This window comes from Nipponia nippon, unplaced genomic scaffold (genome assembly GCF_047370975.1).
Source record: "Nipponia nippon isolate SJK-2023a ecotype South Korea unplaced genomic scaffold, ASM4737097v1 scaffold_4, whole genome shotgun sequence".
In the NCBI taxonomy this organism is placed as follows: domain Eukaryota; kingdom Metazoa; phylum Chordata; class Aves; order Pelecaniformes; family Threskiornithidae; genus Nipponia; species Nipponia nippon.
Window position 1 is genome coordinate 91713401 of NW_028262358.1, and position 19515 is coordinate 91732915.

Below are 19515 nucleotides of genomic sequence, written 5' to 3' on the forward strand. Positions count from 1 at the left end.
AGTACGTTGTTAAAAAAAACATCTCAGTGCACAAGTGATAAAAATAGCTCATTTGCACTAATTCACTTCCTATGGAAAGATATTTCATTGTAACCCTGACATCCATTCTTCTGAAACTATTGTTCACAACACATTTATACTGGTGTTCTTGGTGTGTTCACTCAGGAAATGAAATTAAAATTTTTAAAAGTGTTATTTCTTAGAAATGTTGCTTTTACATATCAGATCTGGACAGGAAGAAATTAAATTCCTCATGACAAAATGCCAAAAGAGAAAATCCACCTCAACAGCTGGGCAAGGGGGTTAATAGGTCAAGAGTATTTGAAAGTTTATCAGCAGAGGAGATGTTGCTTTTGGAAAGTGCATTTTATCAATACCAGAGAGCTGAAGCTGTGGCGTGTCCCTAAGAGCAGCTGACTCACTTCCAAAGTGTCTGGAAATGTCAACGCACGTCTTCTGGTTATCACTTTCTTTTCAGCGTTTGGGTTCTCACGCAGATAACTGGTCTATTACAGAAACGAAGACAACCCGATTCAGCTCAGGAGAGACGAGTCCTCCCGTCGACATGTCCTTCATCTTCCAGTCCTGCGGAAAAGTGCCCAGGAGCAGCCCCCCGAAAAACTATTACTCTCCGCTATCAGGCACTTCCACCCTGGCTGGAACGCGTCTTGATTGCTCTGAAACTCACGTCTGTGCAAAAAGCTGACACGGGGCCAATATGCCCCCGAAATCCTCCAGACCTCTCCAAAGAGGGGGTCCTAAACTCCGCACTGAGGGCCTGCCCCTGCCTCTCCCCCTCCCCAGCCTTCCCTGTCTTTTGTTTTCCTTCTTGCCCCCCTCCCGTTGGAAGTCGCTCCCCAACAGCGGCGGCCCCGGGGCGCCCCGACGAAGCCTCCTCGGGGGGACGGAGAGGGGCCGGCCCCCCGCCGCCGCCGCCGGGGGGCGCCCGCGCACCGCGAATGGCCCCGCTCCGGCGCTGGGGACGGAGGAGAGCGGGGCCGCGGCTGCGAGGCGCCCGCGGCTCGCGCCTCTCCCGGTTCGTCCCCGCTCCTCGCCCGTCTCTGTCCCCTTTCCGCCCCCCGAGTTTCCGGACCCGCTCCGCGGGGACAGTGGCATCCCGTATTTTAGCCCGAAGGGGTCCCGGCGGAGCCTCTTGCCAGAGCGTTACCGGGGCTGCCGTTCCCCACGCGTGCGGGAGCAGACCTCGCTGCGGCGCGGAGCCGGCGGCAGCCCCGGGAAGCCCCGCCTGGTCCCGGCCGGGGGCTACCTGCTTCCCCCGGGCAGGGAAGGGGCCGTGTGTCCCGCCGCGTCACCCGGGTGCCACGGGCAGGCTCCCGGCAGCGAGCGACGGGAGACCCTCGGCCCAGCGGGCCGCCCGATTTTTGGAAGGTGCAGGTTTTTTTGAAGGCACCCAGTTTCAGAGAGGGACCACGGGCGCGGGTTTGCCTGCGGGGGCTGAGGGAGGAGGCGGCGGGGGCTGTGCGCCTCGCCGCGCCCCGTCCCCTCTGCCTGCGGAGCCCCGCGGCAGCCGGCACCGGCAGCGCTTGGTGCTCGAAGCAAAACACCGATGTGGCGAGGGAGGTGGTTTAATTTATGTAGGCTACGTAGGGTGGAGGCCAGACACACCTGAGCTGTGTTAAAATGACTGTATTCTCTTGGCCCCCAAAGCTCCCGGCCGCGGTGCTGGGGCTGCCCGCGCTTCTCTGCAAGGCTGTCCCGGGGACCAGCCCCGGCTCCGGGAGGGCGAGCGGGCCCTCAGCCCGGGGGGACGGGGCCGGCGTGGAAACCCCCGCGCGGGGACACGCTCCGCGCCGCCGTCCCTCGAAGCCGTGCCCGGGGACTCAGTTTTTCCACTGCCCTCCCGTGTCCCCCCCGTTTGGGAAGCCGCGGGGAAGGAGGGGGCGGCGGGCCGGGCCCCTGCCCCCGGGCGCGCTGCCGCGGCGGCCGACCGCCTCATGCCGCAGGAATGCGCGGAGGTATGCGCCAGTTTCCAGAAGCGGATCCCCTTCCTTGCTGGAGCGGAGCAGCGCATATATCACCCGGTGGCAGCAGTCCACCTTCCCTGCAGTTTCGTAACCGCTTACGACGGTAAATTGAGAGCTGGGAACAGCCCTCTATTAAGCAGCAGATTGAGAAGAGGCTCTTCCCACTTGGAGAAGGCAAGTCTTCCCAGACGGACCCCTCGCATCGGGAGCTACAGTCGTCGAGGCGCCTCCTCTGCGCTCAGCTATTGCTGCTGCTTCTGCTCCTCCTTCGCCGCCGCTGCTACTTGCTGCTCCCTCCACAAGGTGCCTCCGGAGCTTCATCCTTTCTCCTCCTCCCTTTCTCCAGGTCCGACGGCTGCGGCTGCTGCTGCAGGCACCGCCGGAGTCGCCGTCGGAGGAGCTGCACCGCCACCGACCCCGGCACCCTGCAGCCGCCCCTGAAGGTCTGTGCCCGCGCAGGAGCGGGGACCCCCGCTTGCCTCTCCCCCACGCACCACGCACGCAGCCCCTGCTGATGCACTTTAGGCTGAGATGAGCAGCGCCGGGCTGAAGGCTGACACAGAAAGAGCGTGTGTGTGTGTGTGTGTGTGTGAGAGAGAGAGAGAGAGAGCGAGCCTGCCTGCGCGTCTTGGGCATGTCAGAGCCGGCTTGCAGGCGTGAGGCCGAAAGGGTGGAGGAGCGGCGCAGAGCGGAGCGCCCCGAGGGGCCGGGGGCTGTCGGGCCCCGGGGAAGGCAGGGGCGCTGCCGGCGGACGGGTGCCCGGGCGGCGGTGCCGGGGGAGGCGGCGGCGGCGGCGTCCCGGCCACAGGGGCTCCCTTCGGCCGGAGGCTGCAGGCGGAGCCCGGTGTCGGCGACCGGCGCTGGGGCAGGCACGCTGCCGCCGCGGCGCTGGCAGGAGCCCCGGCTCCCCTCCCGTCTGCGTGCCGCTGCCGGCGATGCTTTCTCCTGCTTCCCGTTCTTTATGCCTGTGATAGGTAGTGAGTTTTTCCTGTGGGTTTTGTTTTTCGTTTAGGTTATTTTTTTGCTTCTTGAAAGTAGTAAATGTCGTGCGCTGCGTGGTTTCCGAATGCTTTGGCTAAGCTTTTGTGGGTTGAATTAGTGTAAGATTGGACTGGCACTGGTGGAAGCCCCCCCTTTTTTTTTTTTTAAAGTGGTCTCTAAAGATCAATGAGAAAACCTTTAGTCCTGACACAAAGTCTGCTTGTGTCTCTGCTGAGCCAGCGAGAGGATCTTTCCTCCGCCACCTCCAGGCTTTCTTTCACATGCCTAATTTTGCAAGAAGGAAAAAAAAAAAAAGTGTTTCTAGGTGGGCAAATGAATGCTTTGGCTAAGACGTTTTATTTCATGAAAGAAAAATGTGTAGGAATGGGAGACCTGCAGCAGTAGTGAACTCCTAGATGCCTTTGTGAGATGATTAGTTTCTGTTGCTCTTCAAAAGGATCAAAAGATGGCACTCCAAGCCCACACAAGAGTTCCAGGACAAAAGTCCATTTGTTCTGAGTTTAGGCGATTCTTAAACTCGGTGCGGAATGCGGTAGAAGTGCTCAGGGACAGCCGTTTCCCACGCAGAGCAGTGATACAATTTTGAAGCTTTCAGGACAATTTAATGCTAACCTTGGTCTTTCTTGTGTTAGTGTCAGGGAGTCGTTACAGTCAATATTACTCTTCTGTTCACCCGCTGGAGGTACCATTGGACTGAAACCATTGCTTAGTTTTTCTTTGAGCTCTTGGTATTTTTATGTGCAGTGAAGGCATTTGGCTAAGGCAAGTATATACAGCTGCCCGGCAGAAGCCTGTTAAGTTCAGTGTCAGTAACTGGGAAATTCCTGGATCTCCATAGTGTCTACCTACTAAATGTGCCTGGCTGGTTAGTTCTCTAGATGGCAGAAGAATATTATTTTCCCCTTCAGCTGTTTCTGCGGACTAATGATTTATGTATTTTTCTTTTGTTTTGCTCTTGTCACCTTCCCGATAAAATCTGTTGCCTAATTGCTTTTGGAATTCTCTTTCCTCCTGCCTAATTATGATGTATGATGCATTTATGACTTTATTCAAACAAATTATCCCTCCCCTACTTCCTGACATAGAAAAAACCAAACTTTACATGCATGTGCGATAAGGACTGTTCATATTAGCCTTTACTCAGAGAAGGCAATAATTTGGAAGTTTTGCTGGAGTAACTGGGAGTAATTTGACATGACTTAGAGCATATAGTTATGAAGGTATAGCTGCTTGCAATTAGGAACCACTAACCTGGCCTAATCCCACCTATTTTGCTAGACAACCTGCAGTGATTGTGAGACTCTTTCACCTGCCTGCTTTTTATAGTGTATTTTAAATCTATTTTCTCTCAGAACGTGTAAATGAATTATCAGATGTTGAAACATCATGGCTAGACAGACGTGTCAGGTTTCAGTTGTGTGTTACACACACTTCTGTATAATCTATTTCAGACCTTCAAGAAATGAAGAATAGCACATTTGTAGGCAGAACCCCTCAAAAAAAGTTTTATTACAGTTTCCAAACTGCCTTGAGACCACTAAAACACAGCTAACTAAGTGCTTCAACAGTTACGAAAAAGGAGCCGAATAAAATCCCCAGCTGAAAGAGACATTTAGTTGATCCAAGGCAGGAATGACCTCTGAATTAGCTATCATCACACTTGGCGATGAAGTCACGGAGCTCCCTTCTGGCTCCTGCCCATGCGGAGGCACGGATCTTCACCGCGCTTTCCTGATCAAATTAACCCCAACTAGGTTAAAGCTGCATGTGCTTACCGTGATTGGAAAGGGTTCAGCAACAAAAGGCACATTATGGCAAGACGAGACTCTTCAGTTAGTCATGCAGATCTGTCACTGTCTTGGACGGCTTTCAAGTCTAGAGGTTTCAACCTGGTCCCGTGGGTGGGGGCTGGGGATAAGGGAACAAAGTGAAATCCACGGTTCGTCTTTTTTATGTTTCATGAATGCACCCACGCAGTCCTCTAATCCACGCGTATCATTTCCTTCTCCTTTCTCCCTTTTTTTTTTTTCCCCCCCGTCACTGCAGATTCATTCATGTTGTTGTGATCTGAAAGGGCAGAAATGAAGACAGCGCTGTGCTCGGCAGTCGCTGCTCTGTGTGCAGCCGCCCTCCTCTCCTCCATCGAGGCTGAAGGTAACCTTCCCCTCCCTGCCCCCTTGCCCCCGGTGTCCCGCTGACCAGCAAACCTCCCAACCAGCCTTGAGCTACCGGCTCTCTCCCTCTCTGTTTTTGAGTGTAACTACTTTGCCTTCTATTTTTCTCTCCTTCAGAGAAACGCCTCTCCTTCCTTGCCCAGCTCCTTCTGTGCTCTGTTTCTCCCGGCTAGTCAGCCGGACCGTAGCTCCCTCTCTCTGTCTCTCTGGTGTGCTGTCCACACCGCCCCGCAGCCAGGACGCGGGCCAGCTGGCGCGGCCGCCCGGGCGCAGCGCCCCAAGGAGCCCGCTGCCGCCGGCAGGCAGCCTGGCATGGCCGGGGCCTGCGGTGCTGCCCCGCTGACAGACTGAGAATGGCTGGGCTGCGCTGTAGAGTCTCGTTTAGTTATGTTGAGAGAGGAAACGAAAAACCTACCACCCAACAACCCACAGCTTTGAAATAAAATGCTCCAACAGAGTCTGGCTCTCTGCGCCTGTGTGTTTTGTCCGGGGCGGACACCTTGCCTCCACCCCGCCGGCCTGCCGGCACACCGGCCTCCCCTGCTCGGCGGGGCGACCCCCGGCTGAGCCCTGGGGTGGCCGGACCCTCCCTTGGGGATGGTTCGACCTCTGTGGTGGGTCTGACCTGGGGGACATCTCTGGGGAGATGCTGCTGCCGCCATGACATACATCCTGGGCACCACTGAAGGCTGGCTGGGCCTGGGCCAGACCTTGCTGTGGTGGCCGGGGCCCCAAGGATCTGGCACGCATGTGGCGCCGTCACCCCCAAAGAGGCCTTTCTTCTTCTTCTCCTTCTCCTCCTTGCAGGGCCCTGGCCCAGTCTCTGTGGAGGTTGAGGTCTCTGTCAGCCCATGGCAGTGTCCTGCCTCGAGCTGCAGGGATGAAGACCTGGGGAAACCCATCGTGGCCGCAGCACTTGCCGCAGTGCGGCTCAAAATGGCCTGGTCCTGGTGCATTTGCCTCCCCAGCGGATTAACAGCAAGTGTGGGGGCAACCTCCCGTCGCCCTCTGTGTGAGCTGCACGGCTCTGTTCGTAGCAACAGTATTTCTGCCAGCAGTGGCTGCCAGGGGAAATAGAGATGCTCAATGTCCTGCGCTGAAATGACTTGATCTGACCTTCAGGACCTGACTCCATCGTAGGGTGAACCGAGCGGCTGGGTGTGAATTCTCTCGGATTTACTGGAAAAAAACAGAAGTCAGCACCTGATAATTCAGGTTTTTTCCCTTCCTTCTCTTTCTGTATTGAACTGAAACAAATTCTCTGATCATGGCCTGCCACAATCTCCTGTGTCCGGACCTGGTTGCCTTGGCTGATGGCTACTAAAAGGACAGCGTTTCAGAGACGCTTCTGGGGCATTTGCCCCCCCCAGCAGTGGTGCTTGCTTGGGGCACGCAGACGTAAAGTAGACTGGCTTTCTGGAAAAGGATGATATTTCTGCCAGTAGTACAACATCTGGTCACCCTAGGAGAGAATCAGCCTGCTGCCTCCCTCTTGCACTGTGTTGTTGTTGGCTGAGGAACCAAAAAAGGTCATTTGAAGTCATTTCAGAGTTGCGTTTGAAATGCAGGACCACTGTGCCAGAGAAAGCGGAGAAAGTGTACAGTTTTGATGGCGGAAGGGAGTGGATGTGTTTGTGCGTTCTTCCCTATCTTAGGAGGGAGCTCACTCGCAGCTGGAGTAATGTTGCTGTTGTCCTGCACCCCTGATTACATGTATGGAGTAGGTTATTTCAAAATGTAAGTGAAGGTGTTTTATTTAGCTATAGTGTGGACTAAGCCAGTCATAGCTTGAGTACTGTTGATGAAAGCTACAAAAATGTATTTGGAGAAGCACAGAGTTATTTTATAACAGTGAGACTAGATGCATTGCCAGACAAGCTGGCCAAGCTTGTTTAGATCTCATGTTGAAGGATGTGCCATTACTAAGCAAAAGAGTGGACAAAGCCTGATCTCGTGAGTTGTAGAGCGCTCCTGGACAGGGCTTACATTACTCTGCATTCAGAAATGTGTATTAAATAAAATACCTATTTTACAGTGATCAAGTTTCTAAGAGAAACTTCTCCTAGCTCCAGAGTTTTAAAGTAAGAGCAGAAAAGTGTCTTGAGTAGGAAGTGCAGTGAGAAATAGTGGTGCTGAGAATGGAAGTTCAAAGCTAGGAGTACCTTAGGACTTGCTCTGGTGGGAATTGCTTTCGTAGAGCTTTTTGCCGTGTGTTTCTTGTTTGCACTATACTGGTCATCCTTCTGCACGGTTTTAATTTTGTGCTTCGATTTTGCATCATCTTGTAAATTGCACGTTGGATGTTATTTACTTGAGTTCTGGTATCATTACAACTTAAATCCTGTCTGCTGAACTGACTTTATCCTGTGGACATTTGTCCTTTAATGTATTTTTCAACTTTCAGATCACATTGTGGCAAAGCTCTCCCCAACCAGTCAGTCCTGCCTCCCTCTTCCTCCCTCCCTCCCTTCCTCCCTCCCTCTCTCTCTCTCTTCCTTTTTGGTTCCTTTGGCTCTCCCTGTGGTGTTCACAGGAGGTGCAGTTTGAGTTTTCTTTCCTTGTGGTATGGGTAGACACTTGGTGGGGTGAAAAAGTGAGAGGAAGATAAGGGAGAGGGACGTTTGATGTGGTAAAGATTGTTGATACGAGGTGGGAAGATGGAGTGAAAGCAGAGGGAAGGAAAAGCTTAGTTCTCTTTTTCTGCCTTCCTTCAGATTTCATTTTTCAGTCTCCCCTGGGAGTAGGTCTGGTGTTTGTCTGATACTGCCATTCATAGATTCCTAAATCTTCCAGGATGAAACTGGTTCTTCATCAGTGTCACAGCTGCTCTGTGAGTCCTTCGTGAGAGCCGTTTTCTGTTGCTGTTCGCAAAGCAGTGAGCTGCAGTAGTGGTGTTAGAGCTTTTCTACAGAGATACAGCAACACAGGGGTTTCTAGGTGGATGTTCGCTGTAGCAGCAGAGGGGGTAAAACCAACATATAGTCTAAATGCATTCATGGCATTTCACTGGGGAAGTTGTTTGTTTACCCTGGACAAGGAAGCAAATCTGTTTTCATGCGCAGCATTTTTGCTCTTTTCTTTTATACTGAAATTCTTCTTGTTTTATTTTGCAATCCTTCTGATGTCTCTCTCTCAGCTTAAACTTCTTGTGTGTGGTGCTATATTTTATGCTCTGTTTAAGTTGTTTCTTGCCTTTTTAGTCCAGCACTGCAATACTCCAGTGCATTCCCTGTGTGTCCTCGTGTCAAGATTTCTTTCTGTCACAGTATTTTTTCCATCTGTGATAACAAAGAGCCAGGGAGAAATCTGTGTCCTTTTGCTAGATAAGAATGATTTTCATTATTTTAGTCATAGTAAAGCCAAGTAGATTAGTATGCAAATAACCTGTTAGTTATAATCTCAGGTAATGCTGTGATGATGTCATGGCTTGTGTAGTGTGTTGCATTTCCTAATACAGAGGGATTTTCAAAGGCACAGGAAAGGAATGAGGAAATTATAGTGGAATGCTAATTATAATGAGTCTTTTCCAGTGGTGGAATTACAGATTTTGTTTCACATAAGGATTGTGGATGGCAGCTACTCCCAAGTTATAGCACTTTTAAGTCTGGTTCTAGATTTAAATTGCTTGATCTTCTGATTATATTTTACTTCTGTCTTGTTAAGCTATTCATTGGGATCTTCTAGCAGTCACATTGTGTTATCTGTAAAAAGCTGTAGACTTTCGTATATTAGGTTTGTATTACCTGTTGAGTAATACAAACTAGTATAAGACATACATAACATGAGAAAGATGCCTTGCTCTATTTTTTTTTGTTTCAGAAAATATACTGTTATTATACATGTATATAATACAAGGAGTAGCAATGAATTAAGTATATTATGTCTGTGGTTTGTTTTTTTTTTTCTTTTGTGGTGCATAAGATAGGATATCTGATCGAGGAAGTTATCATATCATAGTCCTAAGCGTGGTGGAAATTAACACTGTAAACATTATTGTCATACAGCAAGATATTTTTTTACTACGCTGCAAACCTGTAGGGCAGCCATACATTTCTGTGCATCGACAATGGAATCACTGTATTAAGGCAATACTGTAATACCATCACATGTTACGATCATGATCCTGTACCTTGACAAGTCAGTGAGAGGTTCGGCATGGATTTTGATGGACACAGGATCAGACTGATCAGCACTGTCACTACGCTGTAAGCGTATGTACAACTTTACTTATGCAAGTAGGCCGACATCAAGATGGCTTGCTTGAGTAAAGCTGTGCTCACATGTAAGCCTTGGTAGAGTGGAGTTTTAAGGTTTGTCCCTGTAATGGCACAAACTCCCACCACAACCAGGGGCATTTTGTTCCTAGAAGTCTGGTCTGATTCCATATTGCAGATGTATTATTTTTCCACTGGTGAATTCCCTCCTGGAAGAAGAATTTTAATACGGAGGAGTAACAGTTGCCCTGTTTGGTTATCATAATAAGGTTTTTATCATCTGAACATTTTGCTGTACTTCAGATCGACTTACTGCTCTCCATCATATGACCATGGTTTGGTCTTCATCCTGCAGCTGGTTTCACATGGGTGAAATCTGACCCACGTGAAGGTCCACGGAGGTTTTGGAGATTGTCTTTGAGTACCAAAAGCTCACAGGCCATCCAGAAGACATTTGGATGACACTAGATCCAAACTGGCTTTTTTTCCACTCAGGCGAGGTTCCTTGTTGGATTTCAGTGGGAGAAGCATTCACTGATTTGGTTTGATAAGGCAGCCATAGGTTTAGAATGAATGGGCTTAAGCTGCAGCAATGAAGACTGGGGTTAGGTGTCGGGAATAACTTCGCGATGATAAAGCGAGTGAGGCATTGGAGTAATGCCTGTGGGAAGCTGGCAGCCTTGCCAACAGTGGAGGTTTTTAAGAATGATCTGAACAAACATGTCAGGAATGACATGGGGTGGCTGATCATGTCTTGGCTGTGGGATGGACGAGGGGACTTTCTGAGGTCCCCTACAACGCCGTTGTTCTAAAAGGCTGTGAACACCTGGACAAAGAGATATGTCCCTTATGCATCGATGTACTATTCTTGTTACCTGCCAAGATCCACATCTGAATTTTCATAAAATGGATTAAAATCCTTTAAAATGTTAAAGACTTTTCCTCACAGTCAGTTTTTTCAGTTTATCTGGAATCCGGTCATTTGGATATCAACAAGTTGGGCTGCTGCTGTCCTTCAGCAGTTAAAGCCTAAAGTCTCTGCTGCAACATGCCAATTTACTTGCAAGGTTGGTGGCGCTATTTTTTCCATGTACTGAATTTTTTTTTAAAAGCATGCTCAGGTCAGTTGTCTCTGCCTTTGCATTAAATTTGTCCTGAGCCATTGCTACTGAAACAATATTTTATAATGATATTCTTATCACCTAAATGTATTTTACAATTAACACGTGTTGCATGATTTTGATACTAAGTAACTACCTTGCTGTCTCTAGCATCGTGATACTCATAAACTGAGTGATGAATAAACTGTGCATGCAGGTTAATGGTCTAATCTCACTGCCTGTGTATGGACAATAGGAAAAATAACATTTACTTCAGTACTAGTGTATCGTATCAGTATTACAAAGCCATATTATCCTATGGTTGGAAATTACAGTAAATTAAAGGGAAAAAAAATGCCTAGACAATGGTTGCCAGTTTTGTTTTGAGCTCGATATTACTTATTGCAATGGAACAGTGTCTTTTCATAAGTATACATTCTAGCATTTATTTCTTTATCTGCTCTTTAAATTATGTTCAAAACTGAAACAAAATCTGACATATAAGGGAGATCTTCTATGAAACAGAGAAGATCTGTCTATTTAAAATTCCTGCAAAACAGTCTCACAGTAGTTAAGGAAAGTATGGCTGAATCTAATCTTACTTTGTAGAACTATTTAAACAATAATATATAATACACCTACCATGCACTGACAGTGAGTCAGTAAAATACTGCATGAATAAGCATGACAATTTTATAAAGAGAATATCATTATAAAATATTTATGAAACGTCTTTGTGTAATAAACCTTGTACATGGAGGCTTTTGTCCATCGTGGGAAGCTGAAAAATAATAATCAACATTTCATTTACATATGCATGATGCTGCAAAATAGCGTATGTAAACTATTTCTTTCTGTACTGTTCAGTTACTTCTGTCATCAGCTCCTACAAGTTTTATTTGCAGTCATTTGTTCAGATCACTGGTGCCTTCTTTGCTATTTTCTATAAATTCTGTAAAATAAATGTCCATAAATATACTTTGATGTTGTCTTTTCATAATTAACCATTGTGTTGTTTGGAACCATACTGGCATTTTATGTTAAAATGCCACTACTAGTATGGGTACACCTGCTGCAAAGGGAACATGAAAACAGTAGTTTACACCTTTGAAATTGTACAGCAATCTGGTGTAAACAGGTAGAATCTTATTTTTGTGAACTTTTGCATCAGCTCAAATATTTCAGCAAATTGCAACCATTACTAACCCCATTTATTATCCCCTTAGTTCCTGAATCCTTTGCAGCCATATGCAAAGTATGTCATTTTAGTGGCTTCTAGGAACAAAGGGGTGGAGCTCTCTGTATTTTGAAATAAAATGATACATCAGTATATTATTATTACTGATATACATTTTACATGTATATTTGTATCTAGACCCTAACAGAAATTGCTTTACTGAATATTAAATATCCAATCTTTTCCTGTATTCTTTAAAATATTTTTTCTCTGCCAAGTTTCTAGACTCAGTGAAATTGATAAGAAATATGACTATGCAGAGACTATATTAAAAAGCTGATCAATTCTTTGATGTCTAATTAAGAAGAGTACTGTGTTCTCAATGTCCTAAATGATCTCATGATATTGTAAGCAGGTTGTGATTTGGCATGCTTGTACGGATTGCACCCAGCATGGAAAAAAATTTCCTTTAATTGTTATGTGAAATGTTTGCATATGTGGTGATTATCTGTGGACTCATTGTACATGTATCCAAACATGTTTTCTATTGTGCTTGATTTTGCTGGCCATTCTTGAATGTCTTGGCAACTCAAGAAACATATGTTCTGTGCTGTCCTCTGTAATGCGTATACTCTTTGATGTTTTGTCATATTTTGTCAGCTTTTATTTTACTCTTTTTCCAACAACATATCTTTATATTTGTTGGAAACAAATTTATGCAAAGACAATTTTAGTAAGCTTTGCTCAACATTATTTTATTTATTCACTTGCCAAAGCTTGTTCAAACTTTTAAACATCCACCTGATATAAATCTTTTGCAGTTAATCCACCATCAGACTTGAATTTTACAATTATAGATGAACATAATGTTCAAATGTCATGGAAAAGGCCACCAGATGCAATAGTGGGTTACAGGATAACTGTGGTTCCAACAAATGGTGAGTTCTATCAGATTTTGTTATGTCATTTAATTTTTGGAAAACTTGGGTTTATTTTCACTTATTTCTAACTTAGGTTTGAGAGTAGCTATTAACATCTTCCTGAAGTTTGTGATCAAGACTGGGTAGCAGCAAAGGGCCTACAGGAAGAAGCAGTGATTGTTCTGAGTTAGAGTTTTTCTTACCATAGCGTTTACCCTTTGGGGACTGCAAGTAATAAGTTTTGGACACCTTTCCTTTGCAAGGAGCGAAAAGAAGGTAGAATCATCACTCTGCTCCTCTTGTATGCTTTTACCTTAAAGTTAGGGAATTGTATTGTACTTCATTCAAATACTTCTCCCAGGGGAAATATTGCGCATGTCAGGTAATTATGCAGTGATGTCATATAACTTCCTGATAATGGCTGTGTAAGACACCCATTATTCTATTCCACTTCGAGAAATAATCAGTGTAAAAGTGATATCAAATCAGAACTGGGCCATGATTTGTTAGATGATAGTACCTTTTGTATGTTCATTTTAAGTTTCAGATTTCCTGGAATTTATAAAACACTGCAGTAATTTTGTTCACTATTGAAAACAGGCTAGTTTGAAGTTTCATGTTTCAAAATTCATACTTCAGGAAAAAAGAAACCGTGTTGTTCTAAAATTATCATTGGATTTTAGATAGATTGTTCTCTGTTGCATTTCCTTTTTTTTGTTTATGATCAAATTGTCATTGATATTACCAGACTTAAAGGCTACATTAACTGTTTTACATATTTATTGCAGATGGGCCTACTAAAGAATTTACTCTTTCACCTAGCACTACCCAAACTGTCTTATCAGATCTTATACCTGATGTAGAGTATGTTGTATCGATAGCTTCGTATGATGAAAGAGAGGAGAGTCTACCTGTTTTTGGCCAACTGACAAGTAAGTTCATGTAATACAATTAAAAAATCAAGTAAGGTAACTGAGTGGTCATTCACAAAACTTGGCTTTGTTCCAGTTCTTCAACAAAATTGCCACATACCTAAACTGTGATCAGATGTAGCTGCCTGAACAGCCTTTTTCCATTAAGCGTAATTCCTAGTAGAAGTAGAGATAATTTCCAAGATATAAGAGGAGACCAACATGGATATATCGTGTCTGGCAACCCCTATAGAATTCTTTGCAGGAGGCCACTGTTTCTTTTGAGCTAAACCTACTTCCTATAAGCTGCATCTACTGAAGTCAAGGGGAAGTCTTTCATTGACCTCAGTAACAAATGAATCCGACCGGCTTCCTGTGTGTGAGGGAGAAAAAGAAAAAAAGCTAACTACCTTCAGCAAACAATAAAATATGACACAATATATCTATATGCATAATAAAATATGGAATTTAAAGTTTTATAATTTATATTTAATAATTAAATAAAGCATAAAATAAATTTAATTAAATAAAAATATTAAACACAGCAGACTATCTTCTATGACATATTTTGTTGTATATCTCAGGCTTCCCAAACAACTGCAGGAAAATTACTTATGATGAGTTCCCCTATGTGTTAGAGAGGGTTAATATTGGTATTTTATCCAGCGATGCTGCAGTTCATTTTCAGGAAATCACTGTACAAGGTGTACAAATACAGAAGATTCTTAATTATTTGCATTTTGTCTATTTGGTGTTGCCCTGAATGCTATGTTGTCAAATCTGTAAATACAGGTGATGTATTCATAACTTGCATTCATGTTTTCATGTTCTGAGGCTTGTCAGATTTGTGTCTCTAATTCCTTACCCGCTTTTCTTTTATGTTAACAAATTTAACCTGATTTTCTTCATTAATTCTCTCTATGTTGTGCTTTGTGCAGTTCAGACAGGTGGTCCAGGGATACCAGAGGAAAAGAAGGTTGAGGCTCAATTACAAAGTAAGGTTTTTTGTCTTTCAACTTATTTGACATTTTAGAGATAAGTGACATCTAGCTCTAGGGCCCCATAAATTTAAACTGTGTTCCTGTGTTACCTAGCAATAGAGTTAACCTGTAAAATTGTCCAGAGTTAAGAAAACTTGAGAAGGGACTGGGGTGGAAGGAATTTATAGCTGCCTTGAAAGAATAAGATGCAAAGTTGGTATTGAAACTGGGAATTTAATGCAACTAATCCGAGCAAGTCCATAAATGTCTTAGTCCTATTAACAAAAGAGATTGTGCTGTGGATAAAAGGCATCGAAGAAGAACTTGTGCAGATATTATGGGGAGATAAAGAGGCAAAGCAGAAGTGGTAACAAAATGGAACGTTCCCATAACATCAAAGTGTTGCAAAAAGTTTTATATATGAGTTTTCTTCTGCTGTAGCATAACAGATCTTGTGGAATAGCGTGAGAGGTGTCTCAAAACAGAGCATATAGATGATAGTTCCCTTTTGGTAATGACAGCTAGAAGGCTTGTATGGGTGTTCACTTATGTGAATAATGCTTCCCCAAGTAAGATATTCGAGATAAGAATATCAATCTATTAAATATCTGTTTGTTTTGGCTTTTACCTACTAAGTTTCTGTCAGATATTTCTGACTGATTTGTAAGAATGCAATTGCTCATTTGCTGACAGAGATTTTTTTTTTTTGTGTGTGTGTTCCAGGATGCTCCATAAGTGCAATGACAGATTTAGTTTTCCTGGTAGATGGTTCATGGAGTGTAGGGAGAAATAACTTCAGATATATTCTGGACTTCATGGTTGCTCTTGTATCAGCTTTTGACATTGGGGAAGAAAAGACGAGAGTTGGTGTTGTTCAGTACAGTTCAGATACAAGAACAGAGTTCAATTTAAATCAGTATTTCAGAAGAAGTGATCTCATTGATGCAATTAAAAGGATACCTTACAAAGGTGGCAACACAATGACAGGTACAGATTTCCCACATACGTGTTTATTCAGCATTTCATTTTACAATTCAAATTTGCTTTAAATCCTAGTTCGTTCAAGCCTAATAAAATGCAACTTGTGGTGGTGTTTTTAGGTGAGGCTATTGATTACCTGGTTCAAAACACCTTCACTGAGTCTGCTGGAGCAAGAAAAGGCTTTCCCAAAGTAGCAATTGTCATTACGGATGGAAAAGCTCAAGATGAAGTCGAAATGCCTGCAAGAGAGCTTCGCAACATAGGAGTTGAAGTTTTTTCTTTGGGTATGTTGAGTTTTTCTAATGATTGAGAGATTAATATTCCTAAAGAAATAAGTTATATGTTTTACAGATTCTGTGTTTCAAGAATTTCGCTATGCTGCTCTTTCCATGTGTATGCCTCGAAATAGGTCATTTGCGCCCTCCAGAGTGGAACATAACATTAACAGTTGTGTTAATTTGATAGTAATTCTGTAGCTCCTACATGGAGATTAAGATGACTGACAAGCATAGTTTCAACCTTGGCCTTATTGAAGATACTCGCATTATTTTCTCAGGTTGAAAATGGAGTACGTCACCTCATTGCATTAATTGTTATTTTGTAGTTTGATTATTGATAATTACCCCAGGATGTAGTTTGATTATTGATAATTACCCCAGGATTATTGATAATTACCCCAGGATGTTCTGATACTTTATTAATACATTCACAAGTGTCTGTATTTTATGGCCACTTAACACGGTCCTGTCTATTGCAAATTCCAGGAATCAAAGCAGCAGATGCAAAGGAACTCAAGCTAATTGCATCTCAGCCTTCACTGAAGCATGTGTTCAATGTGGCTAATTTTGACGCAATTGTCGATATACAGAATGAAATTATCTTGCAAGTGTGCTCTGGTGTTGATGAACAACTAGGTGAACTGGTTAGTGGAGAAGAAGGTGAGATACTTTATATAAATGGATTTATTGACTTCAGTTTATTCTGATACATATTTAAGGAGCTATCCCTGCTTCCTTTGCTTTATTTCTGAAGCTTGATCTGTTGCCTCATTTAGCAAGTGTGGAAAACAGGTCTCAGCTTTCTGCATTTAAATGCAGGAGAACAGAACATGTGACGCAGTAGATTTGGAATAGCTCCATTATTCCGTAGTTTCAAGGGTAACACGATGATGTGCAGTTATCAGAGTCTCATATGGTCAATTTGGACACGGGCGTCGCTTCTATGGAAAAATGTACTGAAAGGAAAAAACCTGCTTGGTGAAGGGGCAGAATATGTAATAGGTTAAGAACCAAGGAATGAAACTGGAGAATGCTGAGAAAACACAGACGTCAAGCTGTAGCATTTCAGCTTTCTGGCCCTGTAAGATTCTAAGTAACTAGTTATTCTTTGACCAAAATGGCAGCAGAGATGACTCCACTGTCATAGTGCTCTGCTCAGGTCTGCATTCGTTTATACTCTCTACTGTGTTTCTGTGGGTGTAGCCTTCACTTCTGGCTGACACAGTATTAAAGCAATTAAAGCAATTAAATTTCTCCTGGAACATCTACTATGCTCGGGGGACCACAAATGCATTGTTCGTATTTCTGCCCTCTCACTGATGCCCCATTTGGACTGTCCTGTAATTCACCTGTGTTTGTTTATGCTAAAAAAAATGTGGTTTTTTTAGTAAAGATTAAGCAAAGATGATGAAATTTATTCCAGCAATAAAAATGTGCAAGAAAATATGTTTATAATTCTAATTAATATCTTGGGTTTGCTTTTGATTATTTTCAGTGGTGGAGCCTCCTTCAAATCTGGTAGCCACTCAGGTCTCCTCAAAATCTGTTAGGATCACTTGGGATCCATCCACAAGCCCAATAACTGGCTATCGGCTGCAGTTCATTCCAATGATAGCTGGTGGGAAACAACATGTACTGAGTGTGGGTCCTCAGACTACTGCTCTGAATGTTAAAGATCTCTCTCCAGACACAGAGTATCAAATTAATGTTTATGCAATGAAAGGACTGACCCCCAGTGAGCCAATAACAATAATGGAAAAAACACAACAAGTGAAAGTTCAAGTGGGTGAGTTAGGAGCTACTATGTTATTTTCACACTGTAGCTTTTTGTTGTTGAAGACTTTGATGCTTGTTTTAATATCATACCTTTATTATTTTATGAGAAACAGCTTTCTTAGAATGGTTTATTTCCTTTATAAGCAAGTGGGTGTGATACATGAACTGCAGATGCAATTGTAATGCTGTGGCTATTGAATATCTGTTTATAGTGGTAATTCTTTTTCTCTACAGAATGCTCACGTGGTGTGGATGTAAAAGCTGATGTTGTGTTTTTAGTGGATGGTTCCTACAGCATTGGTATCGCCAATTTTGTTAAAGTAAGAGCCTTTTTGGAAGTGTTAGTTAAAAGCTTTGAGATATCGCCTCAAAAAGTACAGATAAGTCTTGTCCAGTACAGCAGAGATCCGCATATGGAGTTTTCTTTGAACAGATACAACAGAGTGGAAGACATAATTCAGGCTATTAACACCTTCCCCTACAGAGGTGGATCTACCAACACAGGCAAAGCGATGACATATGTGAGGGAAAAAGTATTTGTTACCAGCAAAGGATCAAGACCAAATGTGCCGAGAGTCATGATTCTTATTACTGATGGAAAATCATCAGATGCTTTTAAAGAACCCGCAATAAAACTGAGGGAAGCAGATGTAGAAATATTTGCAGTTGGTGTGAAAGATGCAGTGCGTACAGAATTAGAAGCGATTGCATCACCTCCTGCTGAAACCCACGTTTACACAGTGGAAGATTTTGATGCTTTTCAAAGAATATCATTTGAACTTACGCAGTCTGTCTGCCTACGGATTGAGCAGGAACTGGCTGCTATAAGGAAAAAATGTAAGTAACTACTATTACTTAGAGAAATGTAGAAAATGCAATGAAAAAAGATCTGAACCAATGTTTTGTGCTTATAGTTACATAAAGAATTGATCTTGATGAAATTGTCCATATACAAACGATAATTTTAATAACTGGGGATTTGGTTCTCATTTTCAAACATATTAAGAGCAATGGGGGAAATTAATGGAGAAATAGAGATGAACAAATTATTGGAGAAATATTTTTTTTTCCTCCCCTCCTAGGTACACAGAAAGTTATTAAAGTGTGCGTCTGGAATGACCTAGTGGATACGCTCTACTTTTACACTCAATGTCTTGAGTAAAACAGTTACTTACTAGGGCCATTCTTCTTTAGCTGTCCAAAATGAGGTAGCTAGTCTAAGCTTGTCTTGTAGAATTTCAAAGGCAACGGGGCAATGCTTGACACCTCCAGAGGATGATTTGGTTAATTTTTAGGATAAAATGAATGGCCCTCTGAAATGGGCTTAGAGAAGACAATTTGAGACAGCAGATGCTAGGTGATGTTAATCTCAGTCCAACTGTAAAGACTGCAAACGAAGTAGCACATGGAAGTCTTCACATGCATTCAAATTTGGCGAGCTTGGATAATGTTTAATATTTAAAAGATTTGTAAATGACCAACTTCTGGTCAGCTAACGTTACTTATGATTGGTTGCACCCTCAGTGTCCCCACCTATGATTAGCAGAATACTAACATTGAATAGTCCCCAGTATTGAAAACCCCACTCTCTTTAAAAATAAGCCTTTTGTTTCAGGATAGCTTTGAGGAACAAACCAGCAAAGCAGCCTTTGTTTTAGAGGGCTCAAGCAGTCTTAACATCCCCACTGTTAGGCTGACTAGGCCAACCAAAACAAGCCCAGGATGTCAGGTTTGTGTTTGTGCCTCATGTCAAGTTCCTTGTTTCACTTTTGACTCCATTCCTGAAAAAATACTGGGATTTATTTTGTCCGATTTCTAATCTAGATCTGCAAAACCCCAAGGATTCTTAGTTCCCATTGAGGGCATAATGTTATTGCTGTTCATGGGACATATGAAAGAGGGAGCCTAACTTGATTATTAGATTCTAACTTAAGTTTTCATAAGTACATTTTTTTTAGATGGACTGTTCTTATTTGAGCTAGAAATCACTGAGTTGGTGCTTCTACTCATTCATATG

General features: G+C 43.7%; 1 protein-coding gene across 8 annotated transcripts in view; it reads left to right on the top strand.

Moving 5' to 3' along the window:
* Positions 1-1684: 1684 nt before the first annotated feature.
* COL12A1 (collagen type XII alpha 1 chain) overlaps positions 1685-19515 on the top strand; it is a 103513-nt gene continuing 85682 nt past the window's right edge. For 3 of the 8 annotated variants that reach the window (XM_087774602.1, XM_087774605.1, XM_087774604.1), the window contains exons 1-10: positions 1685-2428; positions 5034-5141; positions 12474-12590; positions 13361-13504; positions 14422-14478; positions 15187-15450; positions 15564-15728; positions 16209-16382; positions 17218-17508; positions 17733-18335. In XM_087774602.1, coding sequence (XP_087630728.1) covers positions 5069-5141; positions 12474-12590; positions 13361-13504; positions 14422-14478; positions 15187-15450; positions 15564-15728; positions 16209-16382; positions 17218-17508; positions 17733-18335 — 1888 coding nt within the window. In that variant the 5' untranslated portion in view covers positions 1685-2428; positions 5034-5068. Of the gene's footprint in view, positions 2429-5033; positions 5142-12473; positions 12591-13360; positions 13505-14421; positions 14479-15186; positions 15451-15563; positions 15729-16208; positions 16383-17217; positions 17509-17732; positions 18336-19515 lie in introns of those variants that run through there. The other 5 variants (XM_087774603.1, XM_009475632.2, XM_087774606.1 and 2 more) reach the window with 5 other exon arrangements.